The following is a 23379-nucleotide window of genomic DNA, read 5'->3' on the forward strand; positions in this document are numbered from 1 at the left end:
GACCGAGCGCCACTGACCCGTTTTGGGCATTTTGGGGGCGTGCCCAGCGCTCCCAGAGCAGCTGGGCCGCCCCCTGCTCCCCTCCCAGCATTGAATTGATGCTGTGCGCATGCGCACGGCATCTACTTAGTGATCACCGGCTGCTTTTCAGAGCAAAGCAGAGGGTGATCAAAGCCTCCGCCAACTGCCCCCCTGCCCGCGGGACACTGCGACCCGCGGGAGGGACATCGGGACAGTGTCCGAATAGAGGGACTGTCCCGTTGAAATCGGGACAGTTGGGAGGTATGCACCCCTGTATCTGCACACAAAATGCTAGTGTATCATTCCACATGCAGACACAGCTGCTACCGCACACAGATTATAGGCATGCCGTATATCATTTTACTCATCAAAAGCTGCTTGTGTCCTACTCACATCGTTTTATGAAGAAGTCACATTTTAATGAAAATAGTCACAGGCATGGCGTAACTAGAAGGGCTGTTTAAAGTGTAGAGAGGCTAAATGTATACTAATTGAACGTATCTGTAGGCTTCTATGGGAATTTGAAAATGGCTCCTGTATCCAAAACACGCAAGATCAGATGCCGGGAAAATTACGTTTTGCCTTGTTTCAGCTCCGAAGATGGCCGGGAGATCTGAGCCAGGACTCTGATCAGCTCAGAATGGGTAAAACTGAACCTTCTCATCTCTAATATATATAGGGGTTACTGATATATGAATGGGAACAGTTTTCTATGCAACAGATTAATGAATGCTTTGCTAATGGAGTTCTGGGTCTTAAAATAGGATTTTAATTACCTACCGGTAAATCCTTTTCTCGTAGTCCGTAGAGGATACTGGGGATCCATTTAATACCATGGGGTGTAGACGGGTCCACTAGGTGCCATGGGCACTATAAGAATTTGATAGTGTGGGCTGGCTCCTCCCTCTATGCCCCTCCTACCAGACTCAGTCTAGGAAATTGTGCCCGAGGAGACGGACATACTTTGAGAGAAGGATAGATAAAAATAGTGGTTCAGATTCCGAACCAGCACACACAAACAAGAGGAAAGCCATGCTAACCAAACTTTAACAGTAACAGCTGAACCAAACAACAATACTTAACCAACAGTGCAGGACGAACGAAGCACTGGGCGGGCACCCAGTATCCTCTACTGACTATGAGAAAAGGATTTACTGGTAGGTAATTAAAATCCTATTTTCTTTTACGTCCTAGAGGATACTGGGGATCCATTTAGTACCATGGGGAAGTACCAAAGCTCCCAAATTGGGTGGGAGAGTGAGTGCTGAGGTTCCTGCAGAACTGATCGACCAAACTGAAGGTCCTCAGAGGCCAAAATATCGAACTTATAGAACTTTGCAAACGTGTTCGAACCTGACCAAGTAGCTGCTTGGCAGAGCTGTAAGGCCGAGACACCGCGGGCAGTCCGCCAAGAAGAACCCACTGACCTAGTCGAGTGGGCCTGTACAGATTTTGGAATTGGCAATCCTGCCGTGGAATAAGCATGCTGGATAGTGAGCCTGATCCAGTGTGCAATTGACTGCTTTGAAGCAGGACACCCAATCTTATTGGGATCATAAAGAACAAACAGCGAGTCCGATTTCCTGTGATGAGCTGTTCTCTTCACATACACCTTCAAAGCCCTCACAACATCCAAAGACTTTGAAGTAACAGAGATGTCGGTAACAACCGATTCCACAATGGGTTGCTTGATGTGAAACGCAGACACCACCTTAGAACGAAATTGCTGACGAGTCCTGAGTTCAGCTCTGTCCTCATGGAAAATTAAATAGGGGCTCTTGTGAAACAACACCCCCAGCTCCGACACACGTCTTGCTGAAGCCAAGGCCAACAGCGTGACGGTCTTCCACGTCAGATATTTTACCTCCTGTAATGGTTCAAACCAGTCCGATTGGAGGAACTGCAGCACCAAATTGAGATCCCAAGGTGCCGTGCGAGGCACAAAGGGAGTTTGGATGTGCAGAACATCTTTCAAGAACGTCAGGACCTCAGGGAGAGAAGCCAAATGTTTCTGAAAGAAAATGGACAAGGACGAAATATGGACTTTATGGAGCCCAAACGTAGGCTCATATACACAACCGACTGCAGAAAAAGCAGTAAACGTCCCAGATGAAATTCCACCGCAGAATATTTTGTGCTCTAACACCAATAGACGTATTTCTTCCAAATACGGCGGTAATGTTTAGACGTTACCCCCTTCCTGGCTTGGATCATAGTCGGGATGACCTTGTCAGGGATGCCTCTCCTGGCTAGAATAAGCCATTCATCTTCCATGCCGTCAGACGTAGCCATGTTAAGCCTTGATAGACGAACAGGCACTGTTGCAGAAGATCCTCGCGAAGAGGTAGAGGCCACGGATCTTCCAAGAGCATCTTTAGAAGGTCCGCGTACGAGGCCCTTCTTGGTCAGTCCGGAGCAATGAGAATTGATTGAACGTTTTCCTTTTTTATTCTTTTTAGAATTCTTGGGATTACAGGAAGTGAAGGGAACACGTACACCATCTGATAGGCCCATGGAGTCGTCAGACCGTCCACTGCCACTGCCTGTGGGTCTCTCGACCTGGAACAATATGGCTTGAGCTTCTTGTTGCGACGAGAGGCCATCATGTCGATTTGTGAACATCACCATCGACGTGTCAAGCACCTGAACACCTCCGGGTGAAGGTCCCACTCCAACAGGTGCAAGCCACGTCTGCTGAGGAAGTCTGCTTCCCAGTTGTCTACTCCTGGAATGAAGATCCCCGACAACACTGCAGCGTTTTTTTCTGCCCAGAGGAGAATTCTTGACACCTGCTCTGCTTTTCGTTCCGCCCTGTCGGTTTATGTACGTCACTGCCGTCACATTGTCTGACTGGACCTGAATGGCCCGATCTTGAAGATGATATGAGGCCTGCAGAAGGGCATTGTATATAGCCCTGAGTTTCAGAATGTTGAATGGAAGGACGACTTCCTGACTAGACCATCTTCCTTGAAACTGAATCCCCTGAGTGACTGCTCCCCAACCTCTGAGGCTTGCATCCGTGGTTAGCAGAATCCAATTTTGAATCCTGAACCATCGGCCCTCGATTAGGTGAGAAGTTTGTAGCCACCACAGATGGGATATCCTGGCCTTTGGCGACAGACGGATCCTCTGGTACATGTGAAGATGTGATCCGGACCATTTGTCCAACAGATAGAGCTGGAAGGGTCTTGCTTGAAACCTTCCAAACTGAAGAGCCTCGTAAGAGGCAACCATTATCCCCAGAAGGCGAATGCATAGATGCACCGATATCCGGGTTGGCTTCAGGACCTCCCGAACCATCGACTGGAATCCCAATGCCTTTTCCAATGGAAGAAAAACTTTCTGTGACTGTGTGTCCTGTATTATTCCCAGAAATGGAAGCCTCGGAGTTGACTCTAAGTGAGATTTCAGAAGATTTAGAATCCACCCGTGATCCAGGAGTAGTTTGGTTGTGAGGCCAATGCTGTTCAACAACCTCTCCCTGGACGAAGCCTTTATCAGAAGATCGTCCAGGTACGGAATTATGTTCACTCCCTGCTTGCGAAGGAGAAACATCATCTCTGCCATCACCTTGGTGAACACCCTTGGTTCCGTGGAGAGACCAAAAGGCAGGGCCTGCAACTGGTAGTGACAGTCCTCCAGCGCAAATCATAGATAAGCCTGGTGAGGTGGCCAGATCGGAATGTGAAGGTACGTATCCTTGATATCCAGAGACACTAGAAATTCCCCATCCTCCAGACCTGAGATCACCGCTCTCGGAGACTCCATCTTGAATTTGAACCCTCGAAAGTACGGATTCAACGATTTTAGATTCAAATCGGCCTTACCAAACCGTCCGGTTTCGGTACCACAAACAAGTTGGAATAATATCCCTTGTTTTGGAGATGAGGTGTAAATGGAATAATGACCTGAGTCTGTACCAGTTTTTTTATATGGCATCCTGTAAAGGTTATACTCTCATCTTGTGAAACTGGAAAGCCTGATTTGAAGAATTTTGTGAGGTGGGAGCTCCTGAAACTACTGTCTGTAGCCCTGGGAAACAAGATCTATGACCCAGGGATCCTGGTATGATGTTGTCCAGATGTGACTGAAATTTTGTAGTCGTCTCCCACCTGCCAGTCTTCCAGGAATCGCGGTCCACCATCATGCTGAAGGCTTTGAGGAAGCAGAACTGGAGCTCTGTTCCTGAGAACCGGCAGTTGCTGGTTTGCGTGGTTTACCTCTCGCGCCTCTGGTGGCTGTAGAAGATCCTCTGACTTTGCCCTTAAACTTGGCAGTCTGAAAGGACTGTAGAGTAGGTCCTAAGTAGGTCTTCCTGGTTGGGGGAGCTGCAGAAGGAAGATATGTGTACTTACCCGCTGTAGCTTTGGAGATCCATTTGTCTAGTTTGTCTCCCAATAAGGCCTCTCCTGTGAAGGGTAGGACTTCCACGCCTTTCCTGTAGTTTGCGTCTGCAGTCCACTGGCGTTACTATAAGCCCCTGCGTGCTGACACTGCCATAGCAGTGGTGCATGCATTAAGCAAACCTACTTCTTTTATGGCTTCCACCATAAAGTTCGCAGAGTCCTTTATATGTTGCAGGACTAAAACAATCTCCCCCCTAGATAAGGAATCCAACCCCTTAATTAGGTTACCTGACCATTTAGCAATGGATTTAGCACATGCTATAGTGGGTCTCTGGGCCACTCTAGCAGCTGTGTACAAGGATTTGAGTGTAGTCTCAATTTTATAATCAGCCGTCTCTTTCAGGGAGGCTGCACCAGGGACAGGTAGTACAATTTTTCGTGACAACCTGGACACTGATGCATCCACTATCGGTGGACTATCCTCAGGAGGGAAAAGGAAAAGATGAGAGTAACCTTTTAGGGATTTGAAATTTCTTATCAGCATTAACCCACAGTTCTTCCAACAGGGTCTCCGGCTTAGTACTCACCACTCTTCTGGCTCTGTTAGGGATGGCGGCGTGCTGCGGAAATGTACGCTCGCCGTGGTGAGGCTTGCGAATAGTTCCCTCAGGAGCTAGTGTCATGTCAGCAGGGAACGGGACCATTATCCCTTCAAGAGGTTGGGTCGTTTCCCCCCATAAGTCCCACGAAGCAGGCAGGCTAGTGCCATCCAGTCCTGCCTGAAAATAGCAAACAGAAAAATAAATGCAGAAAACTCTTCAGGAGCTTCCATAAGCGTGACCGGCTCCTCCGGGCACATTTGCTAAACTGAGTCTGGTAGGAGGGGCATAGAGGGAGGAGCCAGCCCACACTATTAAATTCTTAAAGTGACCATGGCTCCTAGTGGACCCGTCTATACCCCATGGTACTATACCCCATGGTACTAAATGGACCCCCAGTATCCTCTAGGACGTAAAAGAAATAGATATGAGAGTTGAATGATAGAAAGGTAAAAACACACGTATAATGGGTGGAGGGTGTGGCACACAGGCCTCTGGATCTGGGGTGCCACACCACACAGCCTGCACCCATGTTCCTTAATAGTTACGTTTCTGTAATACCATATCGGCAGTGCTGCACAAATTACTGGAAAAATGTCAAGGTGGACATTTTACCAGCAATTTGTGCATACAGTATGCAGTAGGAAAAACTGCTTCTAAAATGTCAGCTATGTCATTTTCCCTAATGGGCCCTACAACACTTGCACTTGTCGACCTGCCGCCGCGCTGTCTGACAGCCGGTACGGCCGGCGGGGGGGGTTGGTGACGGGGGGAGTGAAGTTTCTTCACTCCCCCCCGTCACCCGGCTCCATAGCAGTGCATGCTAATATGGACGAGATTGTCCATATTGGCCTGCATGCATAAGCGACGGGGCACCAACGATGAACGAGCGTGGGGCCGCGCATCTTTCATCGTTGGTGCTTCCACACTGAGCGATATGGACGAGTTCTCGTTCATTAATGAACGAGAACGTTCATTTAGTTCAGTGTTATCTTCCAATGTGTAGGGCCCATAACATCTACGCATGCACAGTAGACTTCCTCACGGCGCCAGAGTCTGTTTTCTCATGACACCAGTTAGATAAGGTGTCCTGGACATACAGACTGTACACAAGCGCCCCTCCTCACTTATTATGTCCCTGGATAAACATATGCCTGTACTGTAAAGTCCACTTTTGTCTGGTGTATAAGAAGTGATCATGTATCTTAACTGCTTGCATTTTAAATGAGGATCAGTTTTGATAAACACTGGAATACTTACAGTAATCTAAAGTATGAAGGAAGTGTACTGTACAAGCTGATAAATAATGTTAGTTCATGTGAGGGAGCTGTGGCAAGCATTCTGGAGAAACTGCATTTGTGTTAGGGTAGCTATTGATTAATAGAGATGCAATTAGACTGTAAATATAATCTGTTTAGAATATAGAGGTCTATGCTTCACAGGCACAAGGCTCTGCCCCTCACCAAACACAGTCTAAAGTAAGTATCCCACTCACACATATTGTATATATACTGTATAGTAAATGATAAAGTCTTGTGTGCAATTTTGTAGATATGAATATAACTGCCCTTGCAGTGTTTGAAAAAGGTATATTTCCTGGTTAGAACTTTGTGAGTGGATTATTAATGTTATATAAATACAGACATATAATGAGTTTAGTTAGTATAATTAGCTATTAAATGGTCAAATTAGTATAGTTGCATCAATATTATATTAATATAAAGTAACATACATATACTTTATCAAGCACACAATTGCATTTAATAAAAAATATAGAATAGAGCACTCACTAGTAAAATTCTAGATTTGAAAGCATTATCTTGGCAATATTAGGACATTTTATGCTTTTATTATTAGCTCATACAAAAAGATAGCCAGCATTATGTATTCCACTCACACTGTAAATAATTGGTATGGTACTGTCAGCTCAATATCCATCTCTGCACTACAAAGACAGCTCACTTTTACAAGTTACAAGCAGAAGTCTACATTAGAGCACTAAGACTTACGTCCCCTGTGAATCCGGGCTTCCAGATGAAAGAGATGCAGCTCCAGCAACAGGCGTTGGGGTTCTTTCAGAAAGAAAAATTGTCTAAGAACAAAAAAAAGTGACAGAGAATGAAACATGTGCAAATATTGTCAATTCTGTATGTACACCTGTTTAAATATATAAAAGCTTTGCCAAATATTTAAATATCAACACAGTAATACTGTTTGAGATTTCGTAACACGACATAAATTAACTATATAAGCAGTCTTAGTGATCTTTTTAGTTCATTAAATATTAGTACTTGCAGTCTTCCTTAAGGAATAGTATATGAAATATGTATGTGTAGTGTAAAAAAACAATGTGTTACTCATCATCATCATCAACTAAGACAACTGAAGAATGCCTGTGGGATGTGCAAAGACACCACTCCTAAAAGATTAAAAATTGCATCTAAAAGATACAGGTAAAAAAATGATTCTTGTTGAACTCTGTTTTCACATCCCTGCTGCACAGAGCTTACCAACGAATGCTTACATATATTAGGAAGGCAGTTCGGAATTCAGTGTACTGCGCTGTTCTACATTGATTTGCAGAAGGTTGAGACATATTGCATAGCATCCACTGAGTGTAGCATAAAAAACTGTGGGGCCCATTTATCAATGAGTTTTAGCAATTGCTGGGTGCACATTGGAGCGATGTGTACCCAGCTGATACATCAGCATGACGGACTGACATATCGGAACCTGGGTACAGATTGAGCTATGTTAATAAAGGACGGAACGGTCACTGTTCCGACCTTCATTTGCATACATGTTGTCACAAGCGATATTGGGGGTCATTCCGACCCATTCGCACGCAGTGGTTTATCGCTGTGGTGCAAACGGGTACGGAATGTGCATGCGCGGTGGCCGCAGTGCGCATGCCCGATGTTGCCCGGGCGACAGGGCTCGCCGGGTTATGGCGCGGCTAACGAAGGAAGCGGTCGCAGAGCCGACCGCAAAGAAGATTGGCAGGAAGAAGGCGTCCCAGGGAGGATACGGACTGTTGGCTGCCGTTTTCGGGGAGTGGTGAGAAAACGCAGGCGTGTCCTGGAGAACGGAGGGCGGATGTCTGACGTCAAAGCCGGCTCCAGCATCGCAGGGATCGTCGCACAAGGTAAGTAGGTATAGGCCTAGTCTTCTTTTGCTTTAAATTTTTTAGCTTAGCAGGGCTGCACAAGCGATCGCAGCCCTGCTAAGCTAAAATACACTCCCCTATAGGCGTGTACTAGTTGATCGCAGCAGCAGCAAAAAGTTGCTGGCTGCGATCAACTCGGAATACCACCATTGCCAGGTTTGATGTACAGCACATCATGCCTGATGATGTCACCAGCGACCATGGGAACCCACATATCAGGCACACACACTGTCCGATATGCACCAATGCGAGTAACAACATATCACACATTGTGTACCCAGCATAAAACATGTTGCATTTTGAAATGGTTTATCATTTATCATATGCAACACGTTTGAAATAGCTAAAACTCATTGATAAATGGGCCCCTGTATTTTTGTTGTAAAATTTCACAATACCCAGTGACAGGACCGGATTAAGGCTTGTCGGGGCCCTGGGACGACTGTATTGTGGGGCCCCCTCCAATAAAATTACCCCTTGCCCTGTCCATAAGCCCCTTCCCCCCCATTATGGTCACAGTGCAAATCCCCCAACATTCATCCCTTCCCCCCACGTGCCAGCCAGGTACTCACCTCTGACCCTGCAATTAGGACCAGGGCTGAAGCTACTGTGACTGCATATAGCGAAGGTATAAGCAGCTCCGGAGCCCCTCACTTACCATGTTTACTGGCCATGCACTTGGGATAGCGCCTGCTGCTGTTCAGGCTGCATACAGTGCAGCGCAGACACGGCTCCCAAGTTTCTTCATCAGCGGCATGGATGTAGTATGTGATGTGCCACTGATGAGGGGACTCGGGAGCCGTATGCAGCCTGAGCAACGGCATTTGCTATCCCAGTTGCAGGTCAGATTCGTCTGTGTGAGGGGCCCCTTTGTTTCGGGGTATCGGGACAAACGCCCCTATCTTAATCCAGATCTGCCTAGTGGGTGCCATTAATTATAGGTCCAGCAACCCCCAGAGAGCATGGTCAAATAATCTCTTTTTTTTTTTTTTAATTGAAGCAATGTATATATCAGCAAACAGAATACGAGTATCATTGGGAAAGTTGTACATATTATATGTTTATCACAATAAACTATTAATCATTAGTACCATCAAGTTGACTGTTGTTTGTATGGTCTGAGATCAGAGACAAATAAATACAAACACTACAGATATTGTACTTAAACTCCGTAGCACAGTGGAGTGTCAACACAACAGTACAGTAAAACAATAATTTCCATAAACTAACTGGATTACCCAAAATATACAACAATCCATAAGAAAAATGGAATAAAAATCAGAAAAAATAGCGTCAGCACCAGTCACCCCACCCCCCCAGGACAGGAAAGAAAGGCACTATAGGACAATGGGAGGGTCCCCCCCACTACCCTGGTCATGTACCACAAATTATTCGTTAGAGATTCATGGAGTTGCGATTTCAGAGGGGCAGATAATGTGGCCACATAACTTTCCCAAACATCAAAAACTTTTCTGCTTTATTATCCTTTTCTAATGTCATCCCCACCCATTCCATCCTGAACAGGTAAAACAGCTTTGTTTTGAAAAAGGTCAGTGACGGGGGTTCGGGATGGATCCAAACTTGCAGGATGGATTTCAAGGCTGCTGCGCTAACAGCTAACAACAACTTCTTGCTGCCTTTGGACAGTCGTTGGTTGTCTGGGAAGATACCAAAGAGCGCCCATTCTGGCGTTAATTGTAAATAGTTAACTAAGTGTTCCACTACATATCTACGAATTTGCACCCAAAACCCCTTAATCAGTAGGCAAAGCCAAAGGCAATGGTAAAGATCAGCTTGGGCCCCACCACATTTCCAACATTCATGTGGGAGAGAGACCAATCAGGAATCTTCTATGAGGAGCAAGATACGTCCTGTGCAGAATGTTAAGAAACATTTCCTTGTACCTTGTGATGAGAGAGTCGTGCATGGCAATGTGTGTACCTTCAAGATCCTATCTAGGGTTATGTGAGGGAAATATGGTTTCCAGGCCGCTAAACCTTCTGACCGTGTTGAAAAATCCACCACCAGTCTGAGGTGCTTGTAGGCAATCGAAATGGCCTTCTTGGTCATAGAAGTCTGTTGGAGTAAGGCATCAACCGGGTTGTGCCAGTCCACTGGGGAGAGATATCGAACCACGTCTCCTACATAGTGTTGAGCTAGTAAGAAAGCTATTGGGTATGGCTCAACCACTGGAAAGTTAGCAGCTGCCTCCCGGAACGTCAAGGCCCCCCCCGGATGTCAACCAGACTCCCAATATTAAGAATTCCTCCCGCTCTCCAAATGTTATACGGGAAATATGCGTTTCCACTCTGAAAGTCAGGATTATCTATGAATGAAAGGAAAAGGGATTTCTGCACATTCACTTTATGCTGACGTCTCAAACCCACCCACAGTTTCCTGACATACCACAAAAGCGGATTCTCCTTGATGTGAGCCGAGACTTCCCGGTCACTCATATGTAGGAAACTGACCAAGTCCCCACCTCGCAAGAATTCCCTTTCCAAATCTGTGTTCGTATAATTCTTCTGGTTATGCAACCAATCACCAAGGTATCTCATCTGAGCCGCCTGGGAATACCAAACCACGTTAGGGAAGTTCAGACCTCCATTACTAGTTGTTTGTTGCAGTTTAAGTAGACTAATTCTTGGCTTTTTCCCTTGCCATATAAACTTTCTAAACAAGAAATGTAAATATTGAACGTCCTTAGACAAAATCATACATGGAAGGGTTTGAAATATATACATAAGGCGAGGGAAGGACACAATTTGACTAGATTGACTCTCCCCAGGTATGACAGGTTCAAAGATTTCCAACCCTCCAGCTCAGCAGCTATCTTACGTATAATAGGAGTAAAGTTCATATTATATAACAGTCCTGGAATTCGAGGAATCCTAACGCCCAGATATGATATGGAGTCAGACGTCCACGTTAAATGTAAATTACCCACTCCCTCTCTTGCAAAATTCCCTGAACCCAATCTGAGTGCCACCGATTTCGACCAGTTGATACAATAACCCGAAACATTCCCGTATGCCTGCAAAAGTTCAAAAATATGTAGAAGTGATTCTGACGGGTTACCTATGTACAACAGGACGTCGTCAGCAAATGCAGTCAGTTTAATCTCCCTTCGCCCTATCTTGATTCCCTTGAATTGAACATCATTTTGCAAGATGCGCAGTAATGGGTCTATCGCCAGGTTAAATAAAAGTGGGGACATTGGGCAGCCTTGACGTGTGCCCCTATGTATAACAATCGGGTCACTACATGCGCCATTTATCAAAATGGTAGTGGAGGAGGAAGTATACAGGTATTGTATGGTTTTAATAAAGTCTGGATGGAAGTTCCTACGGCGTAGCACCGAGAATAAATGGGGCCATAGCACAGTGTCAAAGGCATTTGTTGTGTCAAGACTCAGCAAAATATTTCTGGACAGGTGCGAGTGCGCAGAAATAACGCTGGCCGCCACTGTCGCCCGCACCCCTTTCACAGAATGTTTGTCTCTAACAAATCCTAGTTGATGAGGGGTCAAGGCCTGGGGCAAAATCGTTTGCAATCTGTCTGAAAGTATTTTGGTAAACAATTTAATGTCAGTGTTTAGTAAAGTAATAGGCCTGTAGGAGTTCACTGACTGGGGATCCTGAGTAGGTTTAGGGATCAATATAGTATGGGCAGTATTAAAATGGTGGAATGGTGTGTGATTTTCTCATAATATCATTGAATAATTCAAGTGGTGTGGAGGCAATATGTGGATGAAGAATTTTATAGAATTCATTGGACAGACCGTCAGGCCCCGGAGACTTATGCAAATTATGATTCGATATTGCCGCATCCACCTCTAAAGTTGTGATAGGTGCAATCAGTGCCTCAGCCTGAGTTTGTGACAACCGGAGCAAATCCGCTCTTCTCGGCAACCCGTCATGCGCTTCACTATCAAAAGGAAGACTAGAATACAGGCTAGTAAAGTATGATTCAAAGTGGTTCACAATTGCCCTTGTGTCAGTGAGCAATTGGCCTGACTGTCTGTCTCTAATAGCCGTTATGTAACGGGTAGGGCGCCGTTTTTTGGACATAGTAGCCCCGTCTTGTTTCCCCACTGATAATACTTGTATCGAGAAAATACTATATCTCTCTTAGCCTGGGACAATAAAAAGTCATTCAATAGCTGTGTAGCCTGAGTGTATTTATGTAGTGAGTGCTCCGTTGGCAGTAGGAGGTGGTCACGAAGGGCTTCAGACATGGATGCATGCAATAAGCGGTAAGTAGCTGTGGATTTCCTTTAGTGTCTAACTACATATTCAGTTATTTGGCCTCTGAGAACCGCTTTGGCCGCGCCCCAGAAAATATGTGGCCTGTCCCAGTAATCTAAGTTGTCGCCCAAATAATTCAACCAATTGCCTGTGAGAAATTTCCGAAAGTCATCTGACTTGTACAAATAGCTAGGAAACCGCCAGAATCTAGTTTCGTTAGAGTGTACAGTCCTTTCTAAAGTTAAGGAGACGGGAGCGTGGTCGGAAATTAAGATATTGTGTATATCAGTGTTCTTCACATACGTCACTAAGGAGTCAGCTACCAACAAGGCATCTATTCTGGACCACGAGTGGTGCACATTAGAGTAAAACGTGTACGACTTGTCTGTGGGGTTCAACAGTCGCCATATATCTGTGAGCTGGAGAGTGGCCCTCAACAACAACAGCTGTTTCCACAATGGGGAAGTCAAATTTCTTGGGGGAGGCCGTTTATCTAGAATAGGGTCATTCACCGAATTAAAATCCCCACCTACTACCAAAGCAAAATTGTCCCTCTGCGAGAGCAGGCCTGTCAGTTCCTGTATAAAATCCACAGTCCCCACATTGGGTGCATAGACGTTCACCAGGGTGTACTTTGTTCCCCAAATTTCTACATCCAATATCAAATATCGACCATCACTATCTCGGATTGAATTTAGAATGGTGTTATTGAGGTCTTTGTGGAATAGGATGGCAACCCCTCTCGCTTTTCTATGAAAATCAGCCGAAATACAGCTATCTATCCATGTAGCCCTAAGTGAGGAATCCGCACCCTCCAGCCAATGCATTTCCTGCAGAAACACAACGTGAGGACAGAACCTTTTTAAGTGTTACTACCCATTTCCGCTTAACTGGGGAGTTAAGTCCCCCGACGTTCCAAGAGACTATCTTAAAACCCGAACCAGTGGGAGCCACAGGAGGAGAGTGAGGATCCTGAGTGGGATTAACCAACACCTAAACGAGGGTGCATGTGTAAGTCAGATACCAAAATGTCAGTTATCCACTCCCTGTCCCAGCAAGCAGGAAGCTGTGGATAGATAATACAGAGCGCTAGTGGGCAATCCATGTCCCGAGGAGGGGCGACCAGGCGCAGACTGAACAAAAAACATAACCAAAAAAAGATACACTGCTTCAAACATTTTCTAACTATTTTTCCAAACCACGTTAACCCGACAAGCATCCTCAGTAAGAGTGACACTTGTGTTGTACCTAAGAACATAAGGTAAGTGCGAGAGCAAAACGACCAAGTAGCTCTAATAAGTACGTATAACCATTTTATACTAAGATGGATAAGAAAGATAAATTACTCATGTGCAGATTAGGGATTATCTGGACTCCTGGGGTCAAGCATTCTAGTAACGTAAGATTTGGCCTCTCTTGGGTCTGAAAAGAAAACTTTGCGCCCATTGTCTTGGATACGCAGCTTAGCCGGGCACATCACTGCAAACCTTGTGTTGTTGTCATGGAGTAATCTACAAACATTAGAAAATTCCCGTCGCTTCTGCGCCACAGAGGCGGAAAAATTCTGAAAAATGAGGACAGTCCTGTCCCTCACCTTCAGTTGGGAAACATTACGATAGGAATGAAGAACTTGTTCCTTCATACGGAAGTCAATAAATTTAGCAATAACCGGTCTCGAGTCCACATCAGATCTAGTCGGACCAATTCTGTGGACTCTCTCTATGTGAGGCAGAAACGACCCCCCAGGAATCTCCAGCGAAGTAAAGACTTCCTGAGACAAGAACTCCGAGAGTTGCGATTCGCGGACAGACTCCGGGATACCCACAAATCTTAGGTTCGACCTCCTATCTCTATTTTCTAAGCCGTCTTTCTTGGCTTGCATAGCTGCAACAACTGTTGAGTGAGAATCCGAGGTGCGCTGCAGTGACTGCACCTGATCTTCAGTATCGCTCACCCTCTGCTCCACTGAAGTGAGTCTAGAGGAATTCGTCTCCAGTTTAGCCAGAGTGGTGTCTAGCGCCGTCTGGATCTGTTCAAGTTTCCGATCAATAAATTGTATGTTTTCAAGTTTGCTATCAATCTGAGGCATCAGGAATTTGGACAGTTCTTGAGCCATTCTGGAGAGGGACGACTGATCCAAAGACATATCCCCGTCCATCACCACATCCTGAGGGTTACCCCCCCCCCCCCCCCCCCGGGAGGGCGAGGGAGGGTGCAACTTCCCCTGACTCTGCTTGTTCTTACTCATTCTAGTGTTTACAGTTGATTGGGACGATTTGCCAGACAAGGTCCTATGGACGTATTTGTCCATAACACACCATCCACCGCGCTGCAAAATTATGGTGGCAGTGAGGCCACGTACCCCAGTGTCTAACTAAAGAGAACGTCTGCACAGTTATACGTCTATAATACTAGTACAATCTGCAGAAAAGCAACAGAGCTATCTGGTCAGATATACATCACTACTACAAAATATCAATTGAGGTGAACAGAGAACCTTCGCTCATTAGCATAGTCCTATAACTTGTTGAGCTAACAATACCTTTCAGGCCTATGCGTTAAAACCATAAAACAAATGGAAACGATAATGACTTTGCTAGTAATATCAGAGGTTGCACAGGATAAAGGGCTTCCCAATGCACATGCAACAGCAGAGGAATAGAGCCAGTAAAACTGTACTGCACAACCTCCAGTGGCCACTAGGTGGCAACACAGCCTAAGAAATGGAGAAATAGAGCCTATAAGATGTATCTAGACGTGTCATCATTAAGTAACCACTAGGTGGCAGTACAGTCTAAAAGATTATTCAGCAATGGGACAACATGTATCCCTAGTAAACCATATTTTCATGCCCTGAGAGGCAGTTTCACACATAGTATTAAATACAATATCAGAAGTGGATTAATAGAAAAAGAAGGAGGGAAGAGTCAAGCGTGGTACAAAGGAAGAAACAGTAAGAAGGTACGAGTAGAGAAGAAAGAGGTTAGGAAGAGGCAATAAACAGGCTGGTATTAACTAAATGAGGAGGGGTCCACACAGGTTCGCCAGGTAAAGTCCCAGTCCCAGCAGCAGGACCAAGCAGCTAGTGATCCGTCCTGTGTACCTTACAGTCACGGCAGTTAACAATGCAGGGCCAACAGCAGCAGAGCGTCCATAGTGAGGGCCCCCCCCCTCAAAATTACGGCCAATGTAGGAGAGGCACTCAAGCAATTCCACCAGGGCACCCCAATGGGCCTGGGTATATATGTAGCCCACCCTAGTAGTCACCATCACTGCCCATCCACCACAAGAGAACAAGGATCCCAGCAGTCAGGTTATCTTCATAGAGTTCCCAGGTAGCAGGGACACCGGGCTTGGGAGAGGGGTGAACAAACAAGGAACCGAGGACAGCGTTGGGGCAGTAGCAGCCACCCCCCCCCAGACACAAATCACAATGAGTAGATTGCACCCGGCTGATGTCTCCAGGTTCTGAACGCTGCCGGCGCCCGCCTCGCTTCCTCAGGCAGGCATCCCCCTTAATCTTCCGCCGTCACTCACCCGGCCTCAGTCACGGATGCCGCCCTCCGCTCCGCCGCGCCAGCTCTGTCTCCGGATTCTGCAGTACCGCCGGGGGAACAATGGCAGAAGGAGCAGAGTCAGATGCAGAGGCTACTGTGTCGCGGATCACCGCCGTCCCGGTGCCCCGCCGCAACCAGCAGCGGAGTTCTCCACACACGCCCGGCGGCAGGTCAATCAAGCATCCACAGGGGAGCAGGAGCCGCAAGTCCATCTCCAGGAATCCACGGATCCACTCGGCCACAGAACACGAAGGTCCCCGCCAAGGAGTAGGAGGTAAAGGAGAATCCCAGCGTAAGTGACCGAGGCTAGGACAGCAGAGCACAGGTCAGCACTGGTAGTCCACTTTTCACGCCAGTCAGCACTCCGGCGTTCATGCAGGCCGTCTCTTTGAGGGCCGGATTCCGGGGGTATATCGTTGTGCACCTACAGATGTAGCCACCTTTATCTTGACCGATTCTCCGCCTAGACGGACGTTTAGTCACGCTAAGGCGATAGCTGAGTTTAATCACAGGCAGGCGCGTTGAGGCGATTCTAGATACTCAGCATGCATTACACATCTCCACCACTGGGTGGCTAATGCTCCACTAATCCAGTACTTTCGATCGTACAGTATAGCGGCTAATTGATCTACAGCTCTGGCAATTGGTCAGTGACGACTGTAATGTTAATACTCTAGGCGTAACGGGAGGCGGTGGAAAAAGATGGTGACCTATGGAGACGCAACTAATTGTGTAATAGGAAGAATGTACAGTACAATGTATAAACACTGTGCTTTTAAAATACATGTACAGTACATGAGCGTCTGAGTTCCCTAAGGCATAATGGGAATGGTGGGCTAGCGGGAGGCGGTGGAAAATATTGTGCTTTACAAATGCGAGCGTCCGAGTCCCCTAAGGCATAAACCAACACCAATGGGGAGGGGGCCGTGCGCTGTTTGCTGTACTTTTACACATGAATTTGAGAATCTCTCATGAGGCGTCGTAGGCTAGTGATGAAGGCTCCCACCTCCCACGCTGGGGGTCCAGGGTTCGAGACCTGATGTGCTTTCTTTTTTTTTTTTATTGTAATAATATACTGTATTACTTTATTTTCATTGTAAGACAGTCAATGGAAGGGTGCACACAAGTTACATATAAATCAGAGTACATCTGCAGGAGTGATTCTTTACGCTAAATGCAACTACACAGCGGCAATGAGTAGAAATGAGTGTATTCTGATGCAACTAATTGAGCAAAACAGTACTGTAGATTTTCGGCGTTTGTGTATTGCACAGGACCTGAATTCCCTCCCTGTCTACTGCATGATCTGTGCAGGCTCCCAGGGGGGAAGGGCGATGGGGGTAGGGGGAGACGATGGAAAATACCGTGCCTTTGAAATGCAATTATATGAGCGTCCGAGTCCCCTACGGCATAAACCAACACCAATGGGAAGGAAGTGCCAACCTTTTTTTTATGTGTTCCCGTGACATTCACTTTAATATTTTTTTTTCTCTCTAATACATCCAATGGAAGGATGCACACAAGTTTCACATAAATCAGAGTAGATCTGCAGGAGCGATTCTTTACACTAAATGCCACTACACAGCGATAATGAGTAGAAATGAGTGTATACTGAGTGAGTAAACCAGTACTGTAGATCAGAGGTTCTCAAACTCGGTCCTCAGGGGCGCACACAGTGCATGTTTTGCAGGTCTCCTCACAGAATCGCAAGTGAAATAATTAGCTCCACCTGTGGACCTTTTAAAATGTGTCAGTGAGTAATTAATACACCTGTGCACCTGCTGGGTTACCTGCAAAACATGCACTGTGTGTGCCCCCGAGGACTGAGTTTGAGAACCTCTGCTGTAGATCTTCGGCGTTTGTGTATTGCACAGGACCTGAATTCCCTCCCTGTCCACTGCATGATCTGTGCAGGCTCCCAGGGGGCAAGGGCGATGGGCTAGCGGGAGGCGGTGGAAAATACCGTGCTTTACAAATGCGAGCGTCCGAGTCCCCTAAGGCATAAACCAACACCAATGGGGAGGGGGCCGGGCGCTGTTTGCTGTACTTTTACACACGAATTTGGGAATCTCTCATGAGGCGTCGTGGGCTAGCGATGAAGGCTCCCACCTCCCACGCTGGGGGTCCAGGGTTCGAGACCTGATGTGCCTTCTTTTTTTTTTTATTGTAATAATATACTGTATTATTTTATTTTCATTGTAAGACAGTCAATGGAAGGGTGCACACAAGTTACATATAAATCAGAGTACATCTGCAGGAGCGATTCTTTACGCTAAATGCAACTACACAGCGGCATTGTAGATCTTCTGCGTTTGTGTATTGCACAGGACATGTGCAGGCTCCCAGGAGTGAAGGGCGTAGGGCGAGACAGTGGAAAATACAGTGGTCAAACAAAGGGCATATTCAAAACTAAGGGAAACTGTCACACAGTAACAACGCTGAATGCCTGGAACGCACGACGTCTGAGATGCACGACGTCTGAGACGCTCATTGCGCATAAGGACGGTGTCATGGATGCTGTAAGGGACCGTCCTTATACTCTCGGTGAGCTGCATCTCCTCGTTCGCTGGCGGGACAGAAGTCTCGCCCGCAACGAGGAGAAGGTCTGAGCCTACAGGAGGGCCAGCAGGGAGATCCTCCGAACTTACAATCAGAGGAAATCCGTGAGGTCCTTGCAGAGGAGGTGGAGTGACCTCGTCCGCAGGACTCCAAGGCGCCTGCAGGCCATAAGGGATTGTAAGTACAGTACATTACTGTAGCTTACTGTACTTTAAGTTACTGTATTTACAGGTACAGTACATTATAGCAGGTGGCTGCTGTAGCAGCAGGTATCCGGTCTATACAGCACTGTATCTGTGGTAAACAAATGGTTAAACAAGGCCCAAACATTAACCAGGGTCAAAAGGTCAATTTGTTTTTTTTTTACACTTTTTCAATTTTTCTTACATTTACTATCCATGTCAAAAGTGACACCATCTAGGTCGACACCATGTCGACCTAGATCTGGTGTCAACCAATTGGTGTCGACCTAGATGGTGTGGCTTTTGAAATTGGTTGACAACAGTTATACTGTAGGTTGACATGGCCGTTAAGTTGACATGGAAAAAGATCGACATGAGTATTACAAAAACTATTATTTTTTTAACTTGTGTGTATATATAGTTCTTTACAATCCACGTGGTCTACGATTGTGCAGTGTATCATGCAGTGTACAGTATATGCAGTGTATCACAGTGTATCGTGCTGCGTAATTGCAGTGTGTCATGCAGTGTACATTCAGTATATGGTATTGTGCAGTGAGTGTAATGCATAGTGAATCACATCGTGCAGTGTACTGTATACACATGTGGTAATTGCAGTGTTTTGTGCAGTGTACATTGTATATTTTGCAGGGAAATGTGCAGTGTAATGTGCAGTTTGTTGTATTACGCAGTGCAGTGCATACAGTATGCAGTGTCGTGCAGTGTACCTGCAGCGTATTGTGCACTGTAATGTGCAGTTTGTCGTATTGTGCAGTGCACTGTATCACATAGTGCAGTGCATATGCAGTATCGTGCAGTGCATCGTGTGGTGTAATTGCAGTTTGTCGTGCAGTGTAGCTGCAGCGTATTGTGCAGTGTATCGTACATTATCATTCAGTGTAACGTGCAGCTGTAATTGCAGTCTCCTGCCTCCCACGCTGAGAGTCCCGGGTTTTATTCCCAAAGTTCCAGTCAATATTTTTTGGTTATAAGGGAGATTTCTGTTTCAGATAGTACAGTGTTCTAAGGCAGGTTACTGTGGCAGAAATTATTCTAAGGGATGTTACAGTGGCCTAATGTGTTCTGACGTGCATTACTCTTGCATAATGTGTTATAAGGTTCCTGACTGTGGCAGATCTCTACTTTGTGACGTAATGTGGATATACTACTGCACTACTGTGACGTACAGTACAGTAACGTGAATAAACTGCACTACTGTGACATGACGTGAATAAGATGAATTCAGGTGAGTGCTGCATCATCGGTCATGAAATCAATTTATACTGTAATGAACAGTACTGAGATGGTTAAGGGTGGGAGGGCTGCATGCTGATGTGTGTCATAATGTTTATAAGGGCAATGCTAATGTGTGTTACAATGTCTATAAAGGTAGTGTTCTGTCTAATACCCTGGACCTACTGTACTGTAGCGATACTGTAAGTGTACTGTATGTCACATTTAGAAATGTGCCCCTTAAGTTTTGAAGACAGTACAGTACACTATGCCCTCCTGAGTGATTAGTTGCAGGGTACTAGAATGAACAATTCCATTGATAGTGATGTCATAAAGATGCTGTCAATGTTGAATTTCATTGGCTGTACAGTATGCTGCCATTAAACTGTATATATATTTTTACAGGGCTGGGAGCACGACGGCATAGAAGGCGGGACAGGCGCCGCCAAGCTGGTAAGTATTGTCAAATACAGTAGTGTACATACTGTAGTGATTTATACAGTCCCACCCACCTGTCCTGACCAGCACAGATAACTCACTGCAATCCAGATGGGAGGGAAGGTGGGACACTTCCTGTGAGATCTGGTTGCCCGTGATGTTAAGAATGTCTGTTTACAAAACTAAATGTAAATATTAAACACACAGTATAAATAACATTGTAGATATCTGAATACCCGTGCTTCGCTACGGGATGAGGATGGTAAATTACAGTGATAGTTGTTTGTTACTGTAATTTACGTTTGTTGGCGATCTAGTATACTGTATACTTTCGACATACTGTATCTGGCTTCTCTGATGCAGATTGTGTAGTGGCCGGACCCCTTTTTGGTCCCCTCGCTCTTCCCACTATACAACTCTCAGTCTGTGTCTCCCTGCTTCCCCCATTCCCCTCCTCACATCATGTCACTGCCCCTGTCACATGCAGCCCTATCCTCACTGACACATCACTCATCTCCTGATATACTCTGTGCTGCTGGGGACCCTGCTCCTCCCACTATATAACTCTCAGTCTGTGTCTTCCTGCTGCCTCCATTCCCCTCTTCACATCATGTCACATGCAGCCCTGTCCTCACTGACACATCACTCATCTCCTGATACACTCTGTGCTGCTGGGGACCATGCTCCTCCCACTATATAACTCTCAGTCTGTGTCTCCCTGCTTCCCCCATTCCCCTCCTCACATCATGTCGGTGCTAGCCTCACGTGTTCCAGCTCATTGACACAGTTTCTTCATACAGTATTTGATCGGTAATTCTTTCATTTACTGTTTACAATTATTTATATACTTACATGAATATCCTTACTGTAATGTCCCTGTGCATTGCCCCTTGGCCTGTAAAACTTATGCCATCTCTCACTCCATATCCGAGCGCTGCCACGTGCTGGGGGTTCACGGTCGGTGGCCATTTTGTCAGTTTGCTATGCGATCGAGCTCGGTGTATCGTAATGTGCATAGACCTCGCTTATACCGGTGGGTGTATTTTAGCTAGGGGATTGTGACGCTCCTTCAGCATTGCCCCTTGGCCTGTAAAACTTATGCCATCTCTCACTCCATATCCGAGCGCTGCCATGTGCTGGGGGTTCACGGTCGGCGCCCATTTTGTCAGTTTGCTATGCGAGCGAGCTCGGTGTAACGTAATGTGCATAGACATCGCTTATCTCTGTGTATTTTAGCTAGGGGATTGTGACGCTCCTTCAGCATTGCCCCTTGGCCTGTAAAACTTATGCCATCTTTCACTCCATATCCGAGCGCTGCTACGTGCTGGGGGTTCACGGTCGGCGGCCATTTTGTCAGTTTGCTATGTGATCGAGCTCGGTGTAACGTAATGTGCATAGACCTCGCTTATCCCGGTGTATTTTAGCTAGGGGATTGTGACGCTCCTTCAGCATTGCCCCTTGGCCTGTAAAACTTATGCCATCTCTCACTTCATATCCGAGCGCTGCCACGTGCTGGGAGTTCACGGTCGGCGGCCATTTTTAATGTGCATAGAACTCGCTTATCCCCATAGGCCCCTCTGTTTTTTTAACTACCATATTGAGATGCACATTTCTAGGCCTACAGTATTTAATATACAGTAAGCAACATTGTTGTTAGGCAATAATTGAAGAATTTACATACAGTACTGACATGTACTGTATGTAATGCTTGTACATCATGTCAGTCATCCCTTATGCTGTACACTACTGTAAGTCTCACAGGGCCCATGCACTTCCAAGGAGGGTTATTTACTCTATCTGTTTTATACAGGAAACTAATTGCAGTCCATAACACTGATGTGGTATTTTCAGTACTGTACAGTATACAGTACTAAAATTTGAACATCAGGTACTGTATAGTTAACATGTACAGTATTAACTTTTATCATAAAACTCTTACAAATTTTCAGATGTGTAAATTTTAGACTACAGTATTCACAAATGTTTTTTCTCCATACAGGAATTACAGTTGAACAATATGCCAGTAACTATCAACAAAACGATGAGTAAGATAAACGCCAACATGAAAAAAGAAAATAAAACCATCAAAGAGATCCATGCATGGCTCAAGGAAAGTGGCATTATAGTCACTTTAGAAACGGTGCGCTATCATGCTTTCGAGAGAACAACGCCTAGATTTGTATTTCCTACAAAATGCATATGGTACGTACTGTACACTACTGTAATGTTTAAATGACTTGCTGTATACCATAGACAATTTTTTGGAAATAAAAAAAAAAACCACTTCATCTAACTGATTGTGCTGTTCATTAATTCATATTTTTCATACTCTATTGTACTGTAGGAGAGTGCAACAAATTGTGGAGGAACTAACTCGTGAGGATGATGAGCGTACTGCTTTGCAAATAAAACAAATTCTCCATACCAAGTATGACCTGGACATATCGGCCACCAGCGTCAGAAGGATGCGACGGAAAATGGGATGGACCTTTGGCGCAACAAGGTAAAATACTGAAAGCAATATATACCATACAGTAAATGCACACTTATTCACTGTTAATAATCCCTTGATAAGTGATATAACAATGCCATAAATCATTATACAGAGTGTGTACTTTATACTATATACAGCACAGTGTGTGTGTGTGTGTGTATATATATATATATATATATATATAATCTATCCCAAAAGAGATACCTACTGTATAGGCACTCAGAGACAGCAATAAATCATTGCCGGCTTATTGTGATTACATACTGTATACTCTGTGTGTGTGTGTATATATATATATATATATATATATTACTCCGTATATACTGTAATGTATGTACAGTTTAATGTATACAGTAGGTATAATACAGTATACTGCACATACAGTCTACTGTATATACAGTAATCTCTTTCATTACTGTATCTGATTTCATTATTTTTGGCTCTTCACAGGATATCTCCCATGATAAGAGATGTGAATAAAGAAAAGAGAGAGTGGAACTGGCACGGCGATGGATTGAGAGTGGTGAAACATTTCAT

The 23379-nt window shown here is 45.4% G+C and overlaps 1 protein-coding gene across 7 annotated transcripts in view; it reads right to left on the reverse strand.

Annotated features, from left to right (window-relative positions):
• Nucleotides 1-23379, reverse strand: part of TBC1D32 (TBC1 domain family member 32) — an 851129-nt gene that overhangs the window by 462101 nt on the left and 365649 nt on the right. For all 7 annotated transcript variants that reach the window (XR_010176059.1, XM_063917235.1, XM_063917238.1 and 4 more), the window contains one exon: nucleotides 6976-7058. Coding sequence is in view for 6 of the 7 variants with exons in the window: in XM_063917235.1 (XP_063773305.1) it covers nucleotides 6976-7058 (83 nt within the window). In the remaining variant the exon portion in view is untranslated. The remainder of the gene's footprint in view (nucleotides 1-6975; nucleotides 7059-23379) is intronic.

This window comes from Pseudophryne corroboree, chromosome 4 (genome assembly GCF_028390025.1).
Source record: "Pseudophryne corroboree isolate aPseCor3 chromosome 4, aPseCor3.hap2, whole genome shotgun sequence".
NCBI classification, from domain to species: Eukaryota; Metazoa; Chordata; class Amphibia; order Anura; family Myobatrachidae; genus Pseudophryne; species Pseudophryne corroboree.